The 17,639-nt window shown below is 38.9% G+C and overlaps 1 protein-coding gene across 1 annotated transcript in view; it reads right to left on the bottom strand.

The window, feature by feature from the left end:
• LOC132816742 (PC3-like endoprotease variant B) overlaps nucleotides 1-17,639 on the bottom strand; it is an 876,366-nt gene that overhangs the window by 224,921 nt on the left and 633,806 nt on the right. The window contains exon 13 of the mRNA XM_060826651.1: nucleotides 10,852-10,965. Coding sequence (XP_060682634.1) covers nucleotides 10,852-10,965 — 114 coding nt within the window. The remainder of the gene's footprint in view (nucleotides 1-10,851; nucleotides 10,966-17,639) is intronic.

Raw genomic sequence — 17,639 nt, 5'->3', positions numbered from 1 at the left:
ACATCTTTTCATCCTTCACTTGAAAAAAGGTCTCTTAGGAGCTCATCAAACCAATAATCATACAAAGCTATTCAAATCCACATCAAAAAACTCACATCTCTAAACTTTTTATAAGTCTGAAACATAGACAAGCAGGCATTCAAAAAACTACATCAAAAATATAATCTAATTAAATGGCCAAGAAACTTACTTATCAATCAAAGCCTACAATCCCCTTGGCAATTATGTCAATTACTCATGCCGAGTGGAGGTCATTAATGGGTTTTGGAATTCAGGCGAGCATTTAAATTAGATTCATTGCGCAGCTATATAAGCAAATATTCCAGAGCTGAATATAATCATGCCTTGAATTTGACTGAACAGATGCCTAAGCATTTGGTGAATTATTTCAGACAGTCACTTGATAGCTTCCTAATCAGGGAAATCAAGTATCTTTGTTTGTTCACAGGCTGTGGAGTTTAAAGCAACGTTGTTATGATGTCAGTAGAAGGTATCAATGGATATATCAGATCCCTAACAGGAATACAATCTGATATATCACAGTCTGGATATTGTTTTTAATGAGGGGATCTCTAGCTAAAGCATAAGAACTTAATGCTATAACAATAAAATACATGTTTATTACACAATAAATAATGCCAGAAAAGAATAATTCAAGCTATCTATTTATAATATAAATTCAAAGATTTTTTAGCTCAATAAATAATAATTCAATTAATCACAAAGCTTTTTTAAAAAGTAAAAAGAAACAAAACAGATTAATATCATTAGAAAAATCCTCAGAAGACCACTCATTTATTACGTGCCTGTATCTAACACCTTGGTAAATTTAGATCATTTGTGACTTTAACTTTTAGACTGGAACTGCAGATCACCTCTTCCTGGAGCTATCAGACACTTGTTTAAATATACTCAGGTTTACATCGCCTCTTCAGGGCTTTGTCCCAACACTTCTGGTCTGGAACTAAACAACTCTTTATTCTAAGGTACAAAATATATCCTTCCCTTCTCATGTGCACTTTTCTTCACAGCCATTCTCTTCAAAGTACTTCCAAGGATTGTCCCATTCAAAGTTAAATGTTAATATCTGTCAGGTGTGAGCATTTCCTTCAAACTTAAAAAAAATTCAAAACTGTCCAACAAATTTTGAGGCCCATTATTTATCATGTTGATTTGCAAACAATCTAATATGAATGCAAGTCTGCTGTACTGAACAAAGCCCATTCACTCTAAAGCCAGACCTCAAACACCGTTTTTAAAAGAAATCACCATGGCTACCGAAATACTGACAAGTTAATAACACAGAAAATCCATCACTTCCAACCGCAAAAACTATAAAACTAAACATACAATCAATTACATGAAAATTTTCATCATAATGCAAAAATTAAAGCATAGAATCCAAACAATACATTTATATCAATTCTCAAAACTGTTGAATTCATAAAAGACATTTATTCAGTGGAAAAAAAGTACTCGAGACACCAAATATTTACACAATTTTTGATCAATTTACTGGTCACTTAGATTTAAAGGAAAGAGTCCTATGGTCAATCACTGCCTTAAAAAAAAATACATGTTATACAATGTCTAATTATGACATTCAAAGTTAGCAACAACTTTTAAACTTACCTAACAAAAAGAATCAACCTTCCCAACAGCTTCATGAACTGATTGACCTGAAGTGTTTGCACAGACTTTAAGAACTTGGCTATCACATTGAAGACCACAAATCTAGAGAAATTTAGGTATTCAAAAGGCTGAACCAAAAGTTCAGCCTTGAATGTACATTAAAAAAATTATCTGTCACATTTTTTGCACAGGTCTAAACAGCATGACTTCTTTTTTGGTTGGGGATTTTAAATTTATGGTCAATCCACTCCACTTTCATTTGCAGATTTTGCCAATGGAAAAATCCAGTCCATTGTACTTAAAAGTTTCAGAATAGGAAGCACAGTCCCTCTTCCAATCAGGTGATGTTCAATATTAAAACAAAACCTTCTTTAAATATCTTCAACTACTTTGTCTAGATGCAACACAAAGATTAATAGTCAAAAATATCTACAATATTCAAAGTTAAGTAAAAAAGTGAAGACTTTCTTTCCCAGCAACTCTACCTTAGTTTGACGAGTTTCAGGACACAACATACGATCATGGAGCCAGTGGCAATGCCTTCACACATTTTACAATGGGGTGTGCTCTTTATCATGGTATCCAAAAGACCTTGGAAGGTCTTGATTAAAAAGATAAGTTTAAATTCGAGGAGTTGGTGGTTCTGGTTCGTTTGCAGTTCATTATGTAGAGGAGAAAGCTGAACAGGACTCAGTATGATTTAGGAGACAGGATGATGTTGGACAATGACAAGCACAAATTTATAGAGCAGATCAGGATTGTTTCTTAGAACAATACATTGCAGAACCCATCCAGATACAAGCTATCTTAGATCTAGTGATGTGAAGTGAGGTAGATTGTAGTTATGCATCCTCTAGGGGATAGTGACAGCAACACATAAAAAAAATCAAATTTAGTTTAAAGGAAAGTGATTTGAATTAGGGAACATTTTTAAGTTTGCTGATGACACAAATCTAGGTGGGATTGTGGTTGTGAGAAGGACGCAAAGAAGTTTCAAGGTAATTAAAGACAAGCTGAGTGAGCATGTGTGAGTGTATGGCTAAATGTGAAGTTACATGTATTGTTATTGAGAAACAGAAGAGTATCATTTAAATTGGGAAGTATGGATCGAGGTGTCCTTGTACACCAGGAAATGAAAGCAGATAGGCAGATGTAGCAAGCAATTAGAAGGGAAAGTGAATTATTGGTCTCATTGCCAGAGGACATCAATTCCTAACTAGAGATGCCATAGTACAGTTACGCAGGATTGTGGAAAGACTACTTGCGTATTGCTTACACTTTTGGTCTCCCTTCATTAGAAAGCATGGTTGGCAGGACTGTTTTTTGAGGAGAGGTAGGTTCCACCTGGTCTGTATTGATTTGAATTCAGAAAAATGAGCAGGGACCAGCTGAAACACAAATTTCGAGTGGGCTGGACAGACTAGATGCAGAGGGAAAATGTTTTCGTAGTCCGGGGGGGGGGGTGTTCTAGAACAAGGATACGCCATGTAAGAATACCAGTTAGATCATTTAGAACCGATATGAGAGTTTTTTTTCACTCAAAGCGTAGTAAATCTGTGGAAGCCAAGTCATTGTATATGTCAAGAAGGAAATGGGTTAATGTTTAGATTTTAAAGGCATCAAGGGATATGGGGAGAAAGCAGGAATGTGGCATTGAGAGAGAGGATCAGCCATGATTATATCAACTGGTGGAGCAATCTTGAAAGGCAGAGTGGTCCAAGTCCAGTCATCGTCTATTTCGCTATACAAATTGATTTGTCCTAAGTGTCACTTTTAGTCAGTTCCACAGGTTCAAGGATGAGTAATTTCTAATGCAGTCTGATAGCATCTGAAATGGACATGATCTGTCACACGCAGGAGATGAGGCGCTTTAAGGGTTGAGTAGTTGGGTTTTAAGTTCTAAAGAAGGGTCACTAGACCCAAAACCTTAACTCCATTTCTCTCCACAGCTGCTGCCAGACCGGCTGAGCTTTTCCAGCATTTTCTGTTTCTGTTTTGAGTTTTTAGTGTTTTGGTGTTACTTCCAACAGCTGAAAATGTGTTGCTGGTTAAAGCGCAGCAGGCCAGGCAGCATCCAAGGAACAGGAAATTCGACGTTTCGGGCATAAGCCCTTCATCAGTAATAGCTGAAAATGTGTTGCTGGTTAAAGCGCAGCAGGCCAGGCAGCATCCAAGGAACAGGAAATTCGACGTTTCAGGCATAAGCCCTTCATCAGGAACTTCTTATTCCTTGGATGCTGCCTAACCTGCTGTGCTTTAACCAGCAACACATTTTCAGCTGTGATCTCCAGCATCTGCAGACCTCATTTTTTACCCTGCTGTGCTTTAACCAGCAACACATTTTCAGCTATTTTTTACCCTGTTACTTCCAACACGTTGACTTCACTCTTCTGTTTCCGTACCTTCCTCGATGAAACTTTGTTTTGGTCCATCTGCTTCAATTAGCAATTTTGAAAAAAATTCTGGAGACCTGGCAACTACACCCACCACTCCCAATCTATAAAACCAATTCTTCTGGTCAGTTAGATCAGCTACTCTGTAGGATCTTGCTGTGTACAAATAAGGTAATTACATTGGCTACTTCACAGGTACGTGATTGGCTGCGAGGAGCTTTGGGAAATTTTGAATAAGTTTTTCTTTCATTTTTCAATTCTTATCACCCAAAACAATTTATAATTGTCTAACGCTGTGTCAAGAGAAATCAAGTTTAGTGAAGTGGATAAAATATTATCCTGACTAAATAAACTGTACAGACATTGGCTTTCCAAAGACAGTTGCTTCATCATGCTTCATATCAACTTTTGTTTGTACATTTTGCATCAATATTCATTAAACAGGATACGTATTTCATGAAGACTACATAAATACTGATCAAGTGATTTACTCCAGCTAATTTGGATGGAGTTACAACTCTCTTCATTAAGTTCAATGTTTTGTCATAAACAGACCTAAAGTGAATTCCACCCTAACTCTGTGTCAATCCTCACTTCTTAGTGAATCCAGACAATGTTTTAACCAACCTTTTGTATAAGTGCAACAGAATTGAATGTGTCCCCGACTAACACTATTCTAAAACTGTTTTGTGACCAATACATTTCATTCAGATTCATCGTTATCTTCAGCCTCAGAATTGAATGAGTCTTTGGTGGACCCTGTTTTTCAGCGTTGCACAGTTAAATGTAAAATGGTATTTAGAGTCACACCTGAGGCACATATTAACTACTATTTTTTAGGAATTTCTGAAATTTGTGTATTTTTTCATTCACTCATAGGAGATTATTGGTCAGAGTATTGAGTACAGGAATTGGGAGGTCATGTTGCGGCTGTACAGGACATTGGTTAGGCCACTGTTGGAATATCGCATGCAATTCTGGTCTCCTTCCTACTGGAAAGATGTTGTGAAACTTGCAACAGTTCAGAAGAGATTTGCAAGAATGTTGCCAAGGTTGGAGGATTTGAACGATAGGGAGAGGCTGAACAGGCCTAGGGGCTGTTTTCCCTGGAGCGTTGGAGGCTGAGGGGTGACCTCATAGAGGTTTACAATATTATGAGGGGCATGGATAGGATAAATAGACAAAGTCTTTTCCCTGGGGCCGGGGAGTCCAGAACTAGAGGGCATAGGTTTAGGGTGAGAGGGAAAAGATATGAAAGAGACCTAAGGAGCAACTTTTTCACACAGAGGGTGGTATGTGTATGGAATGTGCTGTCAGAGGAAGTGGTGGAGGCTGGTACAATTGCAACATTTAAGAGGCATTTGGATGGATATATGAATAGGAAGGGTTTGGAGGGACATGGGTCGGGTGCTGGCAGGTGGGACTAGATTGAGTTGGGATATCTGGTCAGCATGGACGGTTTGGACCGAAGGGTCTGTTTCCATGCTGTATACCTCTATGACTCTATGACTCTAAGTGGATGTCTCTGACTGGCCTGCATTTGTTGCCTGTCCCTTGTTGCTGTTGAAAAGGTGGTAGTGAACGTTGGGGAGTCAGGAGGTGAGTTACTCACTGCAGTATTTAGCCTCTGTCCGGCTGTTGTAGTCATTGAATTTATGTGGTGATCCCAGTTGAGTTCCTGGTCAATCATAACCCCAAGTATGTTGATGGTAGGGAATTAATTGATGGTTAATGCCATTGTCTCTTTTTGGAGATGGTCTCATATTTGTGTGGCATGAATGTCACTTTTCACTTGTCAACTCAAGCCTGGATATTGCCCAGACCTTTTGTATTTGAACATGGACTGCTTCAGTATCTGCATCGTTAAAAATAGTGCAATCATTGGTGAATATCTTTATTTTTGACCTTATGATGAAAGGAAAGTCACTGAAGAAGTAGCTGAAGATGGTTGGGCCCCAGACACTACGGGAGGAACTTTTGTAGAGATATCCAGGAAATGAGAAGGCTGACCTCCAACAACTTCAATAATTTTTGTATGTGCCAAGTAAAACGCCATCAAGGGTAGAATTTGATTTTCTGTTTTGTGAGGGCTTCTTGGTGCTATACTTAGTGAACTGCGGCCTTGATGTCAACGTTTGTCACTCTCACTTCACCTCTGGCATTCAGCTTTTTTGTCCATGTTTGAATCAAGGCTGTAATGAGGCCAAGAGCTGAGTGGCTCTGACGGAACCCAAATTGGGTGTCACTGAGCAGGTTATTGTTGAGCAGGTCTCTGTTGAACAGTCATGTTCACAACACCTTCCACCACTTTCCTGATGATCAAGGGTAGACTGATGGGTGGTAATTAGCCAAGTTGGATTTGGCTTGCTTTTTGTTAACAGGACATAATTGGGCAATTTTCCACATTGTCGGATAGATGCCAGTGTTGGAACTGTGCTCAAAGTTCATGGCTAGGGGAGCAGCAAGCTCTGGAGTACGAGTCATCAGCACTATTTCTGGAATATTGTCAGGGCCCACAGCCTTTACAGTATTCAGTGCCTTCAACCATGATATCAAGTGGAGGGAATCAAATTGGGCGAAGATTGGCATCTATAATGTCACTTGAGGTGTCTAAGATGAGTAATCAACTCAGCACTTCTGGTTGAAGATTGCTGCGAACTTTTCACCTTTATCTTTTTTCTCACTGATCTGTTGGGCTCTTCCATCATTGAAAGTAGTTATACTTGAGGAGCCTCCTCCTCCGTGGAATTGTTTACTTGTCCACCATTATTCACTCACTACTGGATGGAGCAGGACTGAAGAGCTTAGATCTGATCCATTGGTTGTTGGACTTGCTCTTACTATCACTATTTGCTTATTGTTGCTGTTCCAGTTTCTTCCTGCTGTAATAGCCAGATCTGTTAAAAGGTAGTTCCATCCTCATTCTGCTTGTCTGTAACTCTTCCATTGTAGTGATGCCTGCATCCAGCATTTGGACAATTTTAAAATCTGTAATCATTGAACCCTCTATTTTTTCTGTCACTATAGAATGTCCCATTTGTTCCACCAGACTGCAGGAAATAACTATTTACCCATGAGATTTTCAAGTCTGCAGACAGCTGACCCAACAGGCAGTTTATCAGAGAACTGAACATCGCTTTGAAACAGGAGTCTGTGTACATAATGAACATCGACACAATCTTGCAATTTAAATGCCAGTACTGAACCAGGAATCTCTAAATTGAATTCTTTCAATCTTATATTCAATCTGTTCAATAACATATTGTGCTCTTACACTGAATAATCATGAAATATATCAAAATGTCTGACTGTACCTCTTTGATATTTAATCGATAATTTTACTTATAAATTACATTCAGGAAATCAAATAGAAAATCTAAACTGTTGGCCTTTCAGCTTACAAAATACTGAATTTATGATTTTATTTTTGATTGGAGGTGACAATACGAAAATCCCATCTAACTTCCTCTTTGGCAGTATGTAACCTAGGTTCACCTATCTATTTCATTCTTCCACTGGTCTTATGGTTTAGACTCGAAGAATACCTGAAAATAATCCCAAAATTTACATTTACTTTCCATCATTACTCAAAATAACTTCAAAGAGTATAGTTTTCCTTCTGAGTTCTTCTCAATCTCCAAATTTTGTCTTTGGGCAATCATTCTTTGCTATCATGTCCTAATCTCAAAATCCAGCTGGTGAAAGATAGAACTGAAGTCAATGCTTGCTCAGCTTTATATTTATAAAGTGAAAAGTTACAGACACCGCTTAAATCAACCACAGTGCAGTTTTAATAATTATTTCTTTATAGGAATAGACATTAACCTAGAGTTTGTTGGGTTATTTGAAATGAAATTAAAGTCAAAAGAAAGACTTGAAGCTTGCCTTGTTGAAAACATTAATGGTTACAGGATGACTAGCAAGGTCACTAGTCTTGGTGTTTCTGTGACTGAAGGAAGATGTGTATGTGTTTGGATTAATGTTTTCTCAGTAGCAATGGACCAAACTCTGTTTCAGTAACTCTGTAAGATTGGAATCGTGTTTCAAAACAGACACGGTGATCGAGATGTTATAGTGTGACTATCTATCAGCTCAGCAAAGTATATTAATCACAGAATTGTGCTGTTCAAATTCAAAAGTTGATTATGTCATCATGGTGGCAGTATCATGAACAACTAAGACTGAGATTAATGCTTGTTCAAAACAAACAATAAGCTTCTTTCTAGGAAAACAAACAAGTCCAAATGGGTAGTGATCAAACCAACCGTAGAAAACATGACACATTTGTGACGTTTGCCAACAGGGACCATCTTCTTGTCAAGTTAGAAAGCATGGTTAGGATACTAAATTAGTACTTTGTATCTGTTTGTACTAAAGAAGAGGATTCTGCCAATGTCATAGTAGGTGGTATCATGGAGGTGATATTGGAGAAAGCATCTAGGATAAAATATCGAAAAATGTGGTACTATGAAGATTGGTAGCACTCAAGGGAGAAAAATCACCCATCTGCCTGGGATGCATTCTAGATGGCTAAGTAAACTAAAGTTGGAAATCAGGGAAGGTCTGGCCACAACCTTACAATCCTTCTTCAACAGGGCAGTGTTCCTCCAATTGAATGGAAGATCAATAATTTTACATTGATGCTCAGAAAGAGGGAAGGGGATAAACCTGGCAACTGCATGCCAGTCAACGAAAACATCAATGATCTGGAAACAATTAAATCAATAAAAATTCATTGGGACCTGATAAAATATGGGATAATAAATGAACTCCAGTGCAGAATTGTCAAAAACAAATCATAATTGACTGACATGATTGACTTTTTTGAAGAAAGAACAGACAGAACTGATGAGAGCACCAATTGTTATTCTGTAGCCCATCTTTAAAAATATATTTGATAACTTACCTCATAATTAAATTGTTATGAAAACTAAAATCTATGGAATTGAAAGGGCAGTGTCATGAGTACAAAAATAGCTATCAGAAAGGAAAGAACAATGGTGGACTGTTTTTTTCTAGACTGGAGCTGTATGAAGTGGTGTCTCCTAGGCATCAAAATAGGAACCACCGCTGTTTTTGATATATATTAACAATCTTTACTTGGGTGTACATGGCATGACACTAAAGTTTGTGGATGACATCAGGTTCAGATATGTACTAAAGAGAGACAAAGTCAAGAGCAGAGTTCAGGAGAACAAATATGAAATAGGCAGACACAAGACAAATAAATTTAATACAGCAAAATTTTTTACAACTCTTTTAAACCATTTTAAAAGGTCTGTGGCAGAGAGGTATGGGTTTAAGGTACACAGGTACACTTTGAAAATGCCAGAACTTGTTGCAAAAACCGTTACAAAGGCATTTGTAACAGATTCCATGGTTGTGTAAATGGAGCACAAAAGCAAGGATGTTATGCGATATTATGGCATAGTGTGTTATAAAATACTGGTTAGGCCATAGCTGGAGTATCATGGCTAATTTTGGACATCCAATTTTAGGAAGAATGTTAACCTCTCTATACCTTTCTAGTAAAACTACCCTACATCCTCTCTGAGAGTAGTTTTACAAGAAACATATAAAGGATGCATAACTTCAGTCTGTGGGGCCACTAAAGAAATTGGCCTATTTATTAGATGAGAAGGCTCAGGAAAGATTAGATTTGTTCAAAACTACAAAGGGCTTTTTGAGAAGACATAAGATTAAACTGTTTCCAGATGCATAAGAATTGCCAACCATAGCACACAGATCTAAAACTGGCAAATTAACCAAAGGTGATTCATGGAAACATTTTTCTCTGCAGTCACTTCTTGTGATCTGGGTTGCACTACTTGAAAGGCTGACAAAAGAAGGTACAATAATAACTGAGAAAACAGCTTGGCTAAGTTGCTGGAACATTGTCAATATTATGAGAAAATAACAGATGACTGGGATCAATTTAATAGCCCTTTCAACCAGACAATACAAAAGCAAAGGGTCAAATGGCTTCATCTTGTCTTATTGTAAAATTCTGTCCTATTGAACTAATACATTTATAATAATGTCCACCAGACGAAAGACTCTACTTCTCTCTTAACAATGGATATTGTTTTTAGATAGAAACATCCTCAATTGTTTCCTCAAAGCAGAAACTTGGAAAATAAATTAAAAACCTCAGTGCTTGAAACTTCTAAATACCCAGAAGGTGTCAGGCAGTTAGGTACTACAGTGAGTCATATTATGTACATTGTGAACATAGTGAGTTTATGAACAGTAAATCACAGTAACAAGATTCTTACATTTCAGTTCTGGTACCACGAATGACTGGTATGATATTTCTGTGATAATAGGGCAACTTTCTGTTTATATTAGATATCTAAATTCCAATCTTTCATTGTTTAGCCCATAGGCAATGAAACACACCTAACAAATCAATATAAACTAGTCAGTTCTTGTCACTAAACTGAAACATGTGCATAAATAATTATGCAGACAAAAATAATCCCAATTCAGTTGCAGAAAACAGTTTCAGGATTATGAAAAACTGAAAACTCTAAATTCAATGGGAATATCTGTGTTGGATTAGGAATTGGAGGATCCGTCCAAGATATTTTCAGAAGAAGAGAATATTTTAAATAAAGAGAGAAAAATATTGTAAAGTTATCATGCTTCAAGTTGGCTCAAGTAACTGGTTAGATTTACTTTTATTTTCTGATCAAGCTCTGTGATCCTGCATTACCTGAAATTACTTTTTTCTCTCCCTCTTCATCTCAACTCCATCAGCCAAATCTTATTCTTTATGTGAAGGAGACACTGCTGTTAAAAATACCTTCTACCATTGGTTTCTTACTTGTGGTGAATGTGATAACCTCCTCCATTAATCTTCCAGTCTTTGCTCAAAGGGTCAGAAATTTTACAGGTTCGAACGATAAGGTGCTGCACATCTCGCCATGTAAGGTTCGGCCTAAATAAGAAAAGAGATTTGTAAAGACATTAGATCATTTCCTTCTGGTCGAAATTAACTGGCTTTAAGTAGTTAACTTCACCATTTCTTCTTAAATCTATATTACCTTACATGTGAATTCACATTCATTGTATTATGTAGTGAGTACAATTTCCTTGAACAGAGAGGAGCACTTTGGATATTGTTAAATTGTAAACTGCTCTAAATCCAAATACTCAGAATGCATTGATTTAATAAACTGAAACATTGCCATCTTTTCTCATTAATGAAAAGAGTTATTTGGAAAGAACAGAGAACAATGATTCTATCTATGGAATGAGTACTTCTTTTAAAAGTGTATTTATACTATGCTTTGAAAAACTGTCACACATGGTTGGGGTCCTTTCCCATTTCTAGCTATCATCAGCCAGGGGAACATTCAATGATATTACTACTTTTTGTCTGTGATTATGCCCCTGAATGTAAAGAATCAGTTGTAATGTAAATACTGAAAGATGCTGTACTGGTACCAGTGTCGGTCTGCCAGCTCCCAACAAGGATAAACGTGGCTTTCATTTTCAGCTAACATACATCCTGATTTATACACATTGACTTGGCTGATGAATAGTCCATACATAAAACAGAACTATTGAATTAACCAGAATTTCTTACACGGAATAATAATGGCCCAGATTTTACTGTAAGAAATGAGACAATGGGAGTCTCTGCTGACTTTGATTTTCCCACAAAAATTTATTGCCTTCTTTCCTTTTACTGAATTTAGATTAAATGTCAGTGCCATGGGCTAGTGAGGCTAGTAACAGAGACTGAATGCAGATGAACATGTGGCTGCAGAGCTAGCGTAGGAGAGAGGACTTCAGATACGTGGTTCATTGGGATACCTTCTGGGGAATGTGTGACCTGTACAAGAAGGATGAGCTGCACCTGAACTGAAGGGGCACCAATATCCTGGGCAGGAGGTTTGCTAGAGCTCTTCAAGAGGGTTTAAACTAGCTTGGTAGGGGGTAGGAACTGGAGCTATGAATCTAAGGATGAGGTAGCTAGTGAACAGCCAAACACAGAGTGTAGAGGGCCTATGAGAAGAGATAGATGGTTGATAGGGCAAAGTTGCAGTCAGTGTGATGGGTTGAAGTGTGTCTACTGTAATACAAAAAGTATCAGGAATAAAGATGATGAACTTAGAGCATGGAGCAGTACTTGGAACTATGATGTTGTGGCCATTACAGAGACTTGGATATCACAGGGGCAGGAATGGTTGTTGGGTGTTCCAGGATTTAGATGTTTCAAAAGAAATAGTAGAGGAGGTAAAAGAGGTGGGGGAGTGGCATCGCTAATCAGGGATACTATCACAGATACAGAAAGGGAAGTCATCGAGGAGGATTTGTCTACAGAGTCAGTTTGGGTGGAAGCCAGAAACAGGAAAGGAGCAGTCACTTTATTGGGAGTTTTCTACAGACCACTCTAACAGCAACAGAGACATAGAGGTGCAGATTGGGAAGCAGATTTTGGAAAGGTGCAGAAGTAATAGGGTTCTGGTCATGTTTGACTTTAACTTCCTAATAATGATTGGAACATCCTTAGTTCAAATAGTTTGGATGGAGCAGTTTTTGCCAGGTGTTGAGGAAGAATTCCTGACTCAATATGTAAATATGCTGACTAGAAGGGAGGCCATATTGGATTTGATGCTTGGCAATGAACGAGGCTAGGTGTCAGATCTCTCAGTGGGAGAACATTTGAGTGATAATGATCATGACTCCCTGACTTTCACTATAGTCATGAAGAGGGATAGGGGCAGACTGTATTGAAAATATTTAATTGAAGGAGAGGAATTTACAATGGTATTAGGCAGGAATTGGGGTTCCTAAATTGGTTACAGATGTTCTCAGGGAAACGCACGACAGAAATGTGGAGGTTGTTTTAGGGAGTACTTGTTGATAGTGCTGGATAGGTTTGTCCTAGTGAGGCAAGGAAGGGATGGTAGGGTGAAGGAACCTTGCATGACAAGGTATGTAGAACGTCTAGTCAGGAGAAAGAGGAAGCTTACTTAAGGTTGAGGAGGCAAGGATCAGACAGGGCTGTAGAGGGTTATAAAGTAGTCAGGAAGGAACTGAAGAATGGATTTAGGAGAGTTAGAAGGGGGCATGTGAAAACTTTAGCGGGTAGGATTAAGGAAAAACTAAAGGCATTCTACACTTATTTGAGGAACAAGAGGATGACCAGACTGAGGGCAGGGCTGATCAGGGATAGTGGAAGGAATTTGAACCTGGAGCCAGAGGAGGTAGAGGAGGTCCTTAATGAATACTTTGTTTCAGTATTCACTATTGAGAGAGACCTTGACGTTTTTGAAGACAGCGTGAAACAGGCTGATATGCTCAAACAGGTTGGTGTTAAAGAGGAGGGTGTGCTGGAAATTTTGAAAAATATAAGGATAAAATAGTTCCTTGAACCAGACAGGATATACCCGAGGTTACTACAGGAAGTGAAGGAAGAGATTCCTGTGCCTTTGGCGATGATCTTTGCGTCCTCACTGTCCACTGCAGTAGTGCCAGATGACTGGAGGGTAGTAAATGTTATTCCCTTGTTCAAGAAAGGGAATAGGGGTAATACTGGGAATTACACCTCAATCAGACTTATGTCGGTGGTGGGCAAATTATTGGAGAGGATTCTGAAAGACAGGATTTATGATTACTTTGAAAACCACAATTTGATTAGAGATAGTCAGCGTGAGGAGCAGGTCATGCCTCACAAGTCTTATTGAATTTTTTGAAGATTAGACAAAACACTTTGATGAAGTTAGTGCAGTGGATGTGGTGCACATGGGTATTAGCAAGGCATTTGATAAGGTTCCCCATGATAGGCTCATTCAGAAAGTAAGGAGGCATGGGATACAGAGAAATATGGCTGTCTAGATACAGAACTGGCTAGCCCACAGAAGGCAGAGGGTGGTATTAGATGGAAAGTATTCAGCCTGGAGCACAGTGACCAGTGGTGTTCTGCAGGGATTCTGTTGAGGGATCTCTGCTCTTTGTGATTTTTATAAATGACTTGGATGAGGAAGTGGAAGGGTGTGTTAGTATGTTTGCTGATGACACAAAGGTTGGTGGAGTAGTGGATAATGTGGAGGGCTGTTGTAAGTTGCAACGAGACATTGACAGAGTGCATAACTGGGCTGAAAAGTGGAAGATGGAGGTCAACATGGAAAAGTGTGAAGTGATTAATCTTAGAACATCAATTTTGAAACCAGAATACAGGAATAAAGGCAGGATTCTTAGCAGTGTGGAGGAACAAAGGGATCTTGAGGTCCACATCCATTGATCCCTCAAAGTTGCCATCCAAAGTTGATAGGGCTTTTAAGAAGGTGTATGGTGTGTTGGCTTTCATTCGGGGGGGATTGAGTTTAATACCCACAAGGTTATGTTGCAGCTCTATAAAGCCCTGGTTAGACCACATTTGGAATATCGTGTTCAGTTCTGTTGCCTCATGATATGAAAGATGCGGAAGCTTTAGGGAAGCTGCAGAGGAGATTTCCCAGGATGCTGCCTGGACTGGAGGGCATATCTTATGAAGAAGGGTTGATGGAGCAAGGGCTTTTCTCATTGGAAAGAAGAAGGATGAGAGGTTACTTGATAGAGGTAATGAAGATGAGAGGCATAGATAGAGTGAATGGATATTTTTACCCAGAAAAGAAATGGCTATCACGAGGAGGCATAACTTTAAGTTGATTGGAGGAAATTTTAAGGAAGATGTCAGAGGTAGGTTCTTTACACAGAGAGTGGTGGGTGCATGGAATGCTCTGCCAGTGGTGGTAGTAGAGTCAGATATGTTAGGAACATTTAAGCAACTCTTGGATTGGCTGTAAAATGACTGTATGTGGGTTAGTTTGATCTTTAAGTAGGATAAAAGGTGGGCACAACATCGAGGGCCGAATGGCCTGTACTGTGCTGTTTTCTGTTGTACATTCTATGTAAGTGCACACTATAGAAAAGCAGAAAACTAGTGATAGCAAATACTGGATTTCTGGATTTAACTCCACATGTGTGGATTCAAGACAACACTGTCCATTTAAAAGGAATAATAACAGTCATTGCTAACAGTTTTCAGTTATATTTGAGTGGTATGTAGAAACAGACCATTATGCATTTAAATCACTGGATAGGTTCTTCTAAATATAGTCAGTGTTCAAGGACAGAAGAGTGCAAATACAAATGAGGCAGGGAAGGGGATACAGATTCAGGAGCATAAGAGTTTCAGTCTTTGCAATTGTCCAGCAAGTTTGAGATTCTTTCAATGTGCTTGGATGGCAGTGAGGGCAGCAGAGGGGATCAGCTAACTGACTACGGCACTGTGGCATTTGATGTTATTCAAGCTGGGGAAGAAAAAAGAAACATGGTGGTTACAGGGGACACCAAAATCAGTCCCTGTCGGAAAAAGTGAGACTTCGGATGGCTATATTCGCTGCTGAGTGCCAGGGTTTAGGACATCTGCTCAGGAATAAAGAAGAACATACAGTGGGAGAGAGACAATAGACAATAGACAATAGGTACAGGAGTAGGCCATTCTGCCCTTCAAGCCTGCACCACCATTCATTATGATCATGGCTGATCATCCTCAATCAGTATCCTGTTCCTGCCTTATCTCCATAACCCTTGATTCCACTATTCTTGAGAGCTCTATCTAACTCTTTCTTAAATGAATCCAGAGACTGGGCCTCCACTGCCTTCTGGGGCAGAGCATTCCACATACCCACCACGCTCTGGGTGAAGAAGTTTCTCCCCATCTCTGTCCTAAATGGCCTACCCCTTATTTTTAAGCTGTGCCCTCTGGTTCAGGACTCACCCATCTGCGGAAACATGTTTCCTGCCTCCAGAGTGTCCAATCCTTTAATAATTTTATACGTCTCAATCAGATCCCCACTCAGTCTTCTAAACTCAAGGGTATACAAGCCCAGCCGCTCCAATATTTCAACATAAGATAGTCCCGCCATTCCAGTAATTGACCTCGTGAACCCACACTGCACTCCCTCAATAGCCAGAATGTCTTTCCTCAAATTTGGAGATCAGAACTTCACACATTATTCCAGGTGTGGTCTCACCAGGGCCCTGTACAGCTGCAGAATAACCTCTTTGCTTCTATACTCAATCCCTCTTGTTATGAAGGCCAGCATGCTATTAGTTTTCTTCACTACCTGCTGTACCTGCATGCTTGCCTTCATTTACTGGTGTATAAGAGCACCCACATCTCTTTGTACTGCCCCTTTTCCTAACTTGACTCCATTTAGGTAGTAATCTGTCTTGCTGTTCTTGCCACCAAAGTGGATAACCATACATTTATCCACATTGAACTGCATCTGCCATGCATCTGTCTACTCACCTAATCTGTCCAGGTCACCCTGTAATCTCCTAATATCCTCCTCGCATTTCATCCTGTCGCCCAACTTTGTATCATCAGCAAATTTGCTAATATTACTATTAATAACATCTTCTATATCATTAATATATATTGAAAAAAGCTGCGGTCCCAGCACTGATCCCTGCGGTACCCCACTGGTCACCACCTGCCATTCCGAAAGGGAGCCATTTATCAGTACTCTTTGTTTCCTGTCAGCCAACCAATTTTCAATTCAAGTCAGTACTTTTCCCCCAATACCATGCACCCTAATTTTGCTCACTAACTTCCTATGTGGGACTTTATCAAAGGCTTTCTGAAAGTCCAGGTACACTACATCTACTGGATCTCCCTTGTCCATCTTCAGAGTTACAGAAAGAAACAAGCCATTCTGGTTCATGGAGGTAACAACACAATCAAATAAAGAAGCAGGTTCTACATAGTCCATATGAGGAGCTGGCACCAAATTATGAAGCAGAACTTCAAAGGTCATAATCTCTGGATTATTACCTGAGCCATATGCAAATTTGTACAAGGTGAATCAGATTAGAGCAATGAATGTTTGCCTTAAAGACTTGTGTTGGGTAAATGAGTTTCAGTCCATTGGGTAAAGGCAACAGTTCTCAAGAAAGTAGGATCTGTATCGTTATGACAGTGAGTCTCTGAATCTTGCTGGGTCCAGTATTCTGGTGCTCCACAGACTGAAGCAAACAGCATGGATATCAACCTAAATAGTGGAAGCAAGGGATCAGGTCTGAGAAGATGTAATTGCAAGAGTGGAGTCACACAAAGGATAATGGTATTAATATGGGAAATGATAAAGAAATGGTGACAGAAAGGGATATATAGTTTGAAACTAAGAGCAAATTAACATATAATGCTGAAAGATACAAAAATATAGAAAGATAAAATTACAGAATCTGTATCTGAATGCACGTAGCATTCAAAATAAAATAGATAAACGGAGAGTACAATTTGAAATACATAAATATGAACTAGTAGCTAGTTCAGAGACATGGCTGCAAGATATTATTGATTGGTACCTGAGTATTGAAGAGAATTGGGTGTTTTGTAAGGAAAGCAAGCTAGAAAAAATGTCGAGGAATTGCTCGTTAATGATGTTATTAGCACAATAGAGAGGCATGAAGTAACTTCAGAACACTAGGAATGAGAAACTGTTTTTGGGTACTGATGAGAAATGATAAAAGCAAGATTCACTCCAACAACAAGCACAGGGTAGAGTAGGGGGCATAAAGGAAGATGTAATGAGAGCTTGTCAGAATGGTATG

The sequence above is a fragment of the Hemiscyllium ocellatum genome, chromosome 6 (assembly GCF_020745735.1).
Source record: "Hemiscyllium ocellatum isolate sHemOce1 chromosome 6, sHemOce1.pat.X.cur, whole genome shotgun sequence".
Taxonomy (NCBI): domain Eukaryota; kingdom Metazoa; phylum Chordata; class Chondrichthyes; order Orectolobiformes; family Hemiscylliidae; genus Hemiscyllium; species Hemiscyllium ocellatum.
The sequence above is the reverse complement of the archived record's forward strand: the minus strand, read 5'-3'. Positions and strand labels throughout refer to the sequence as shown.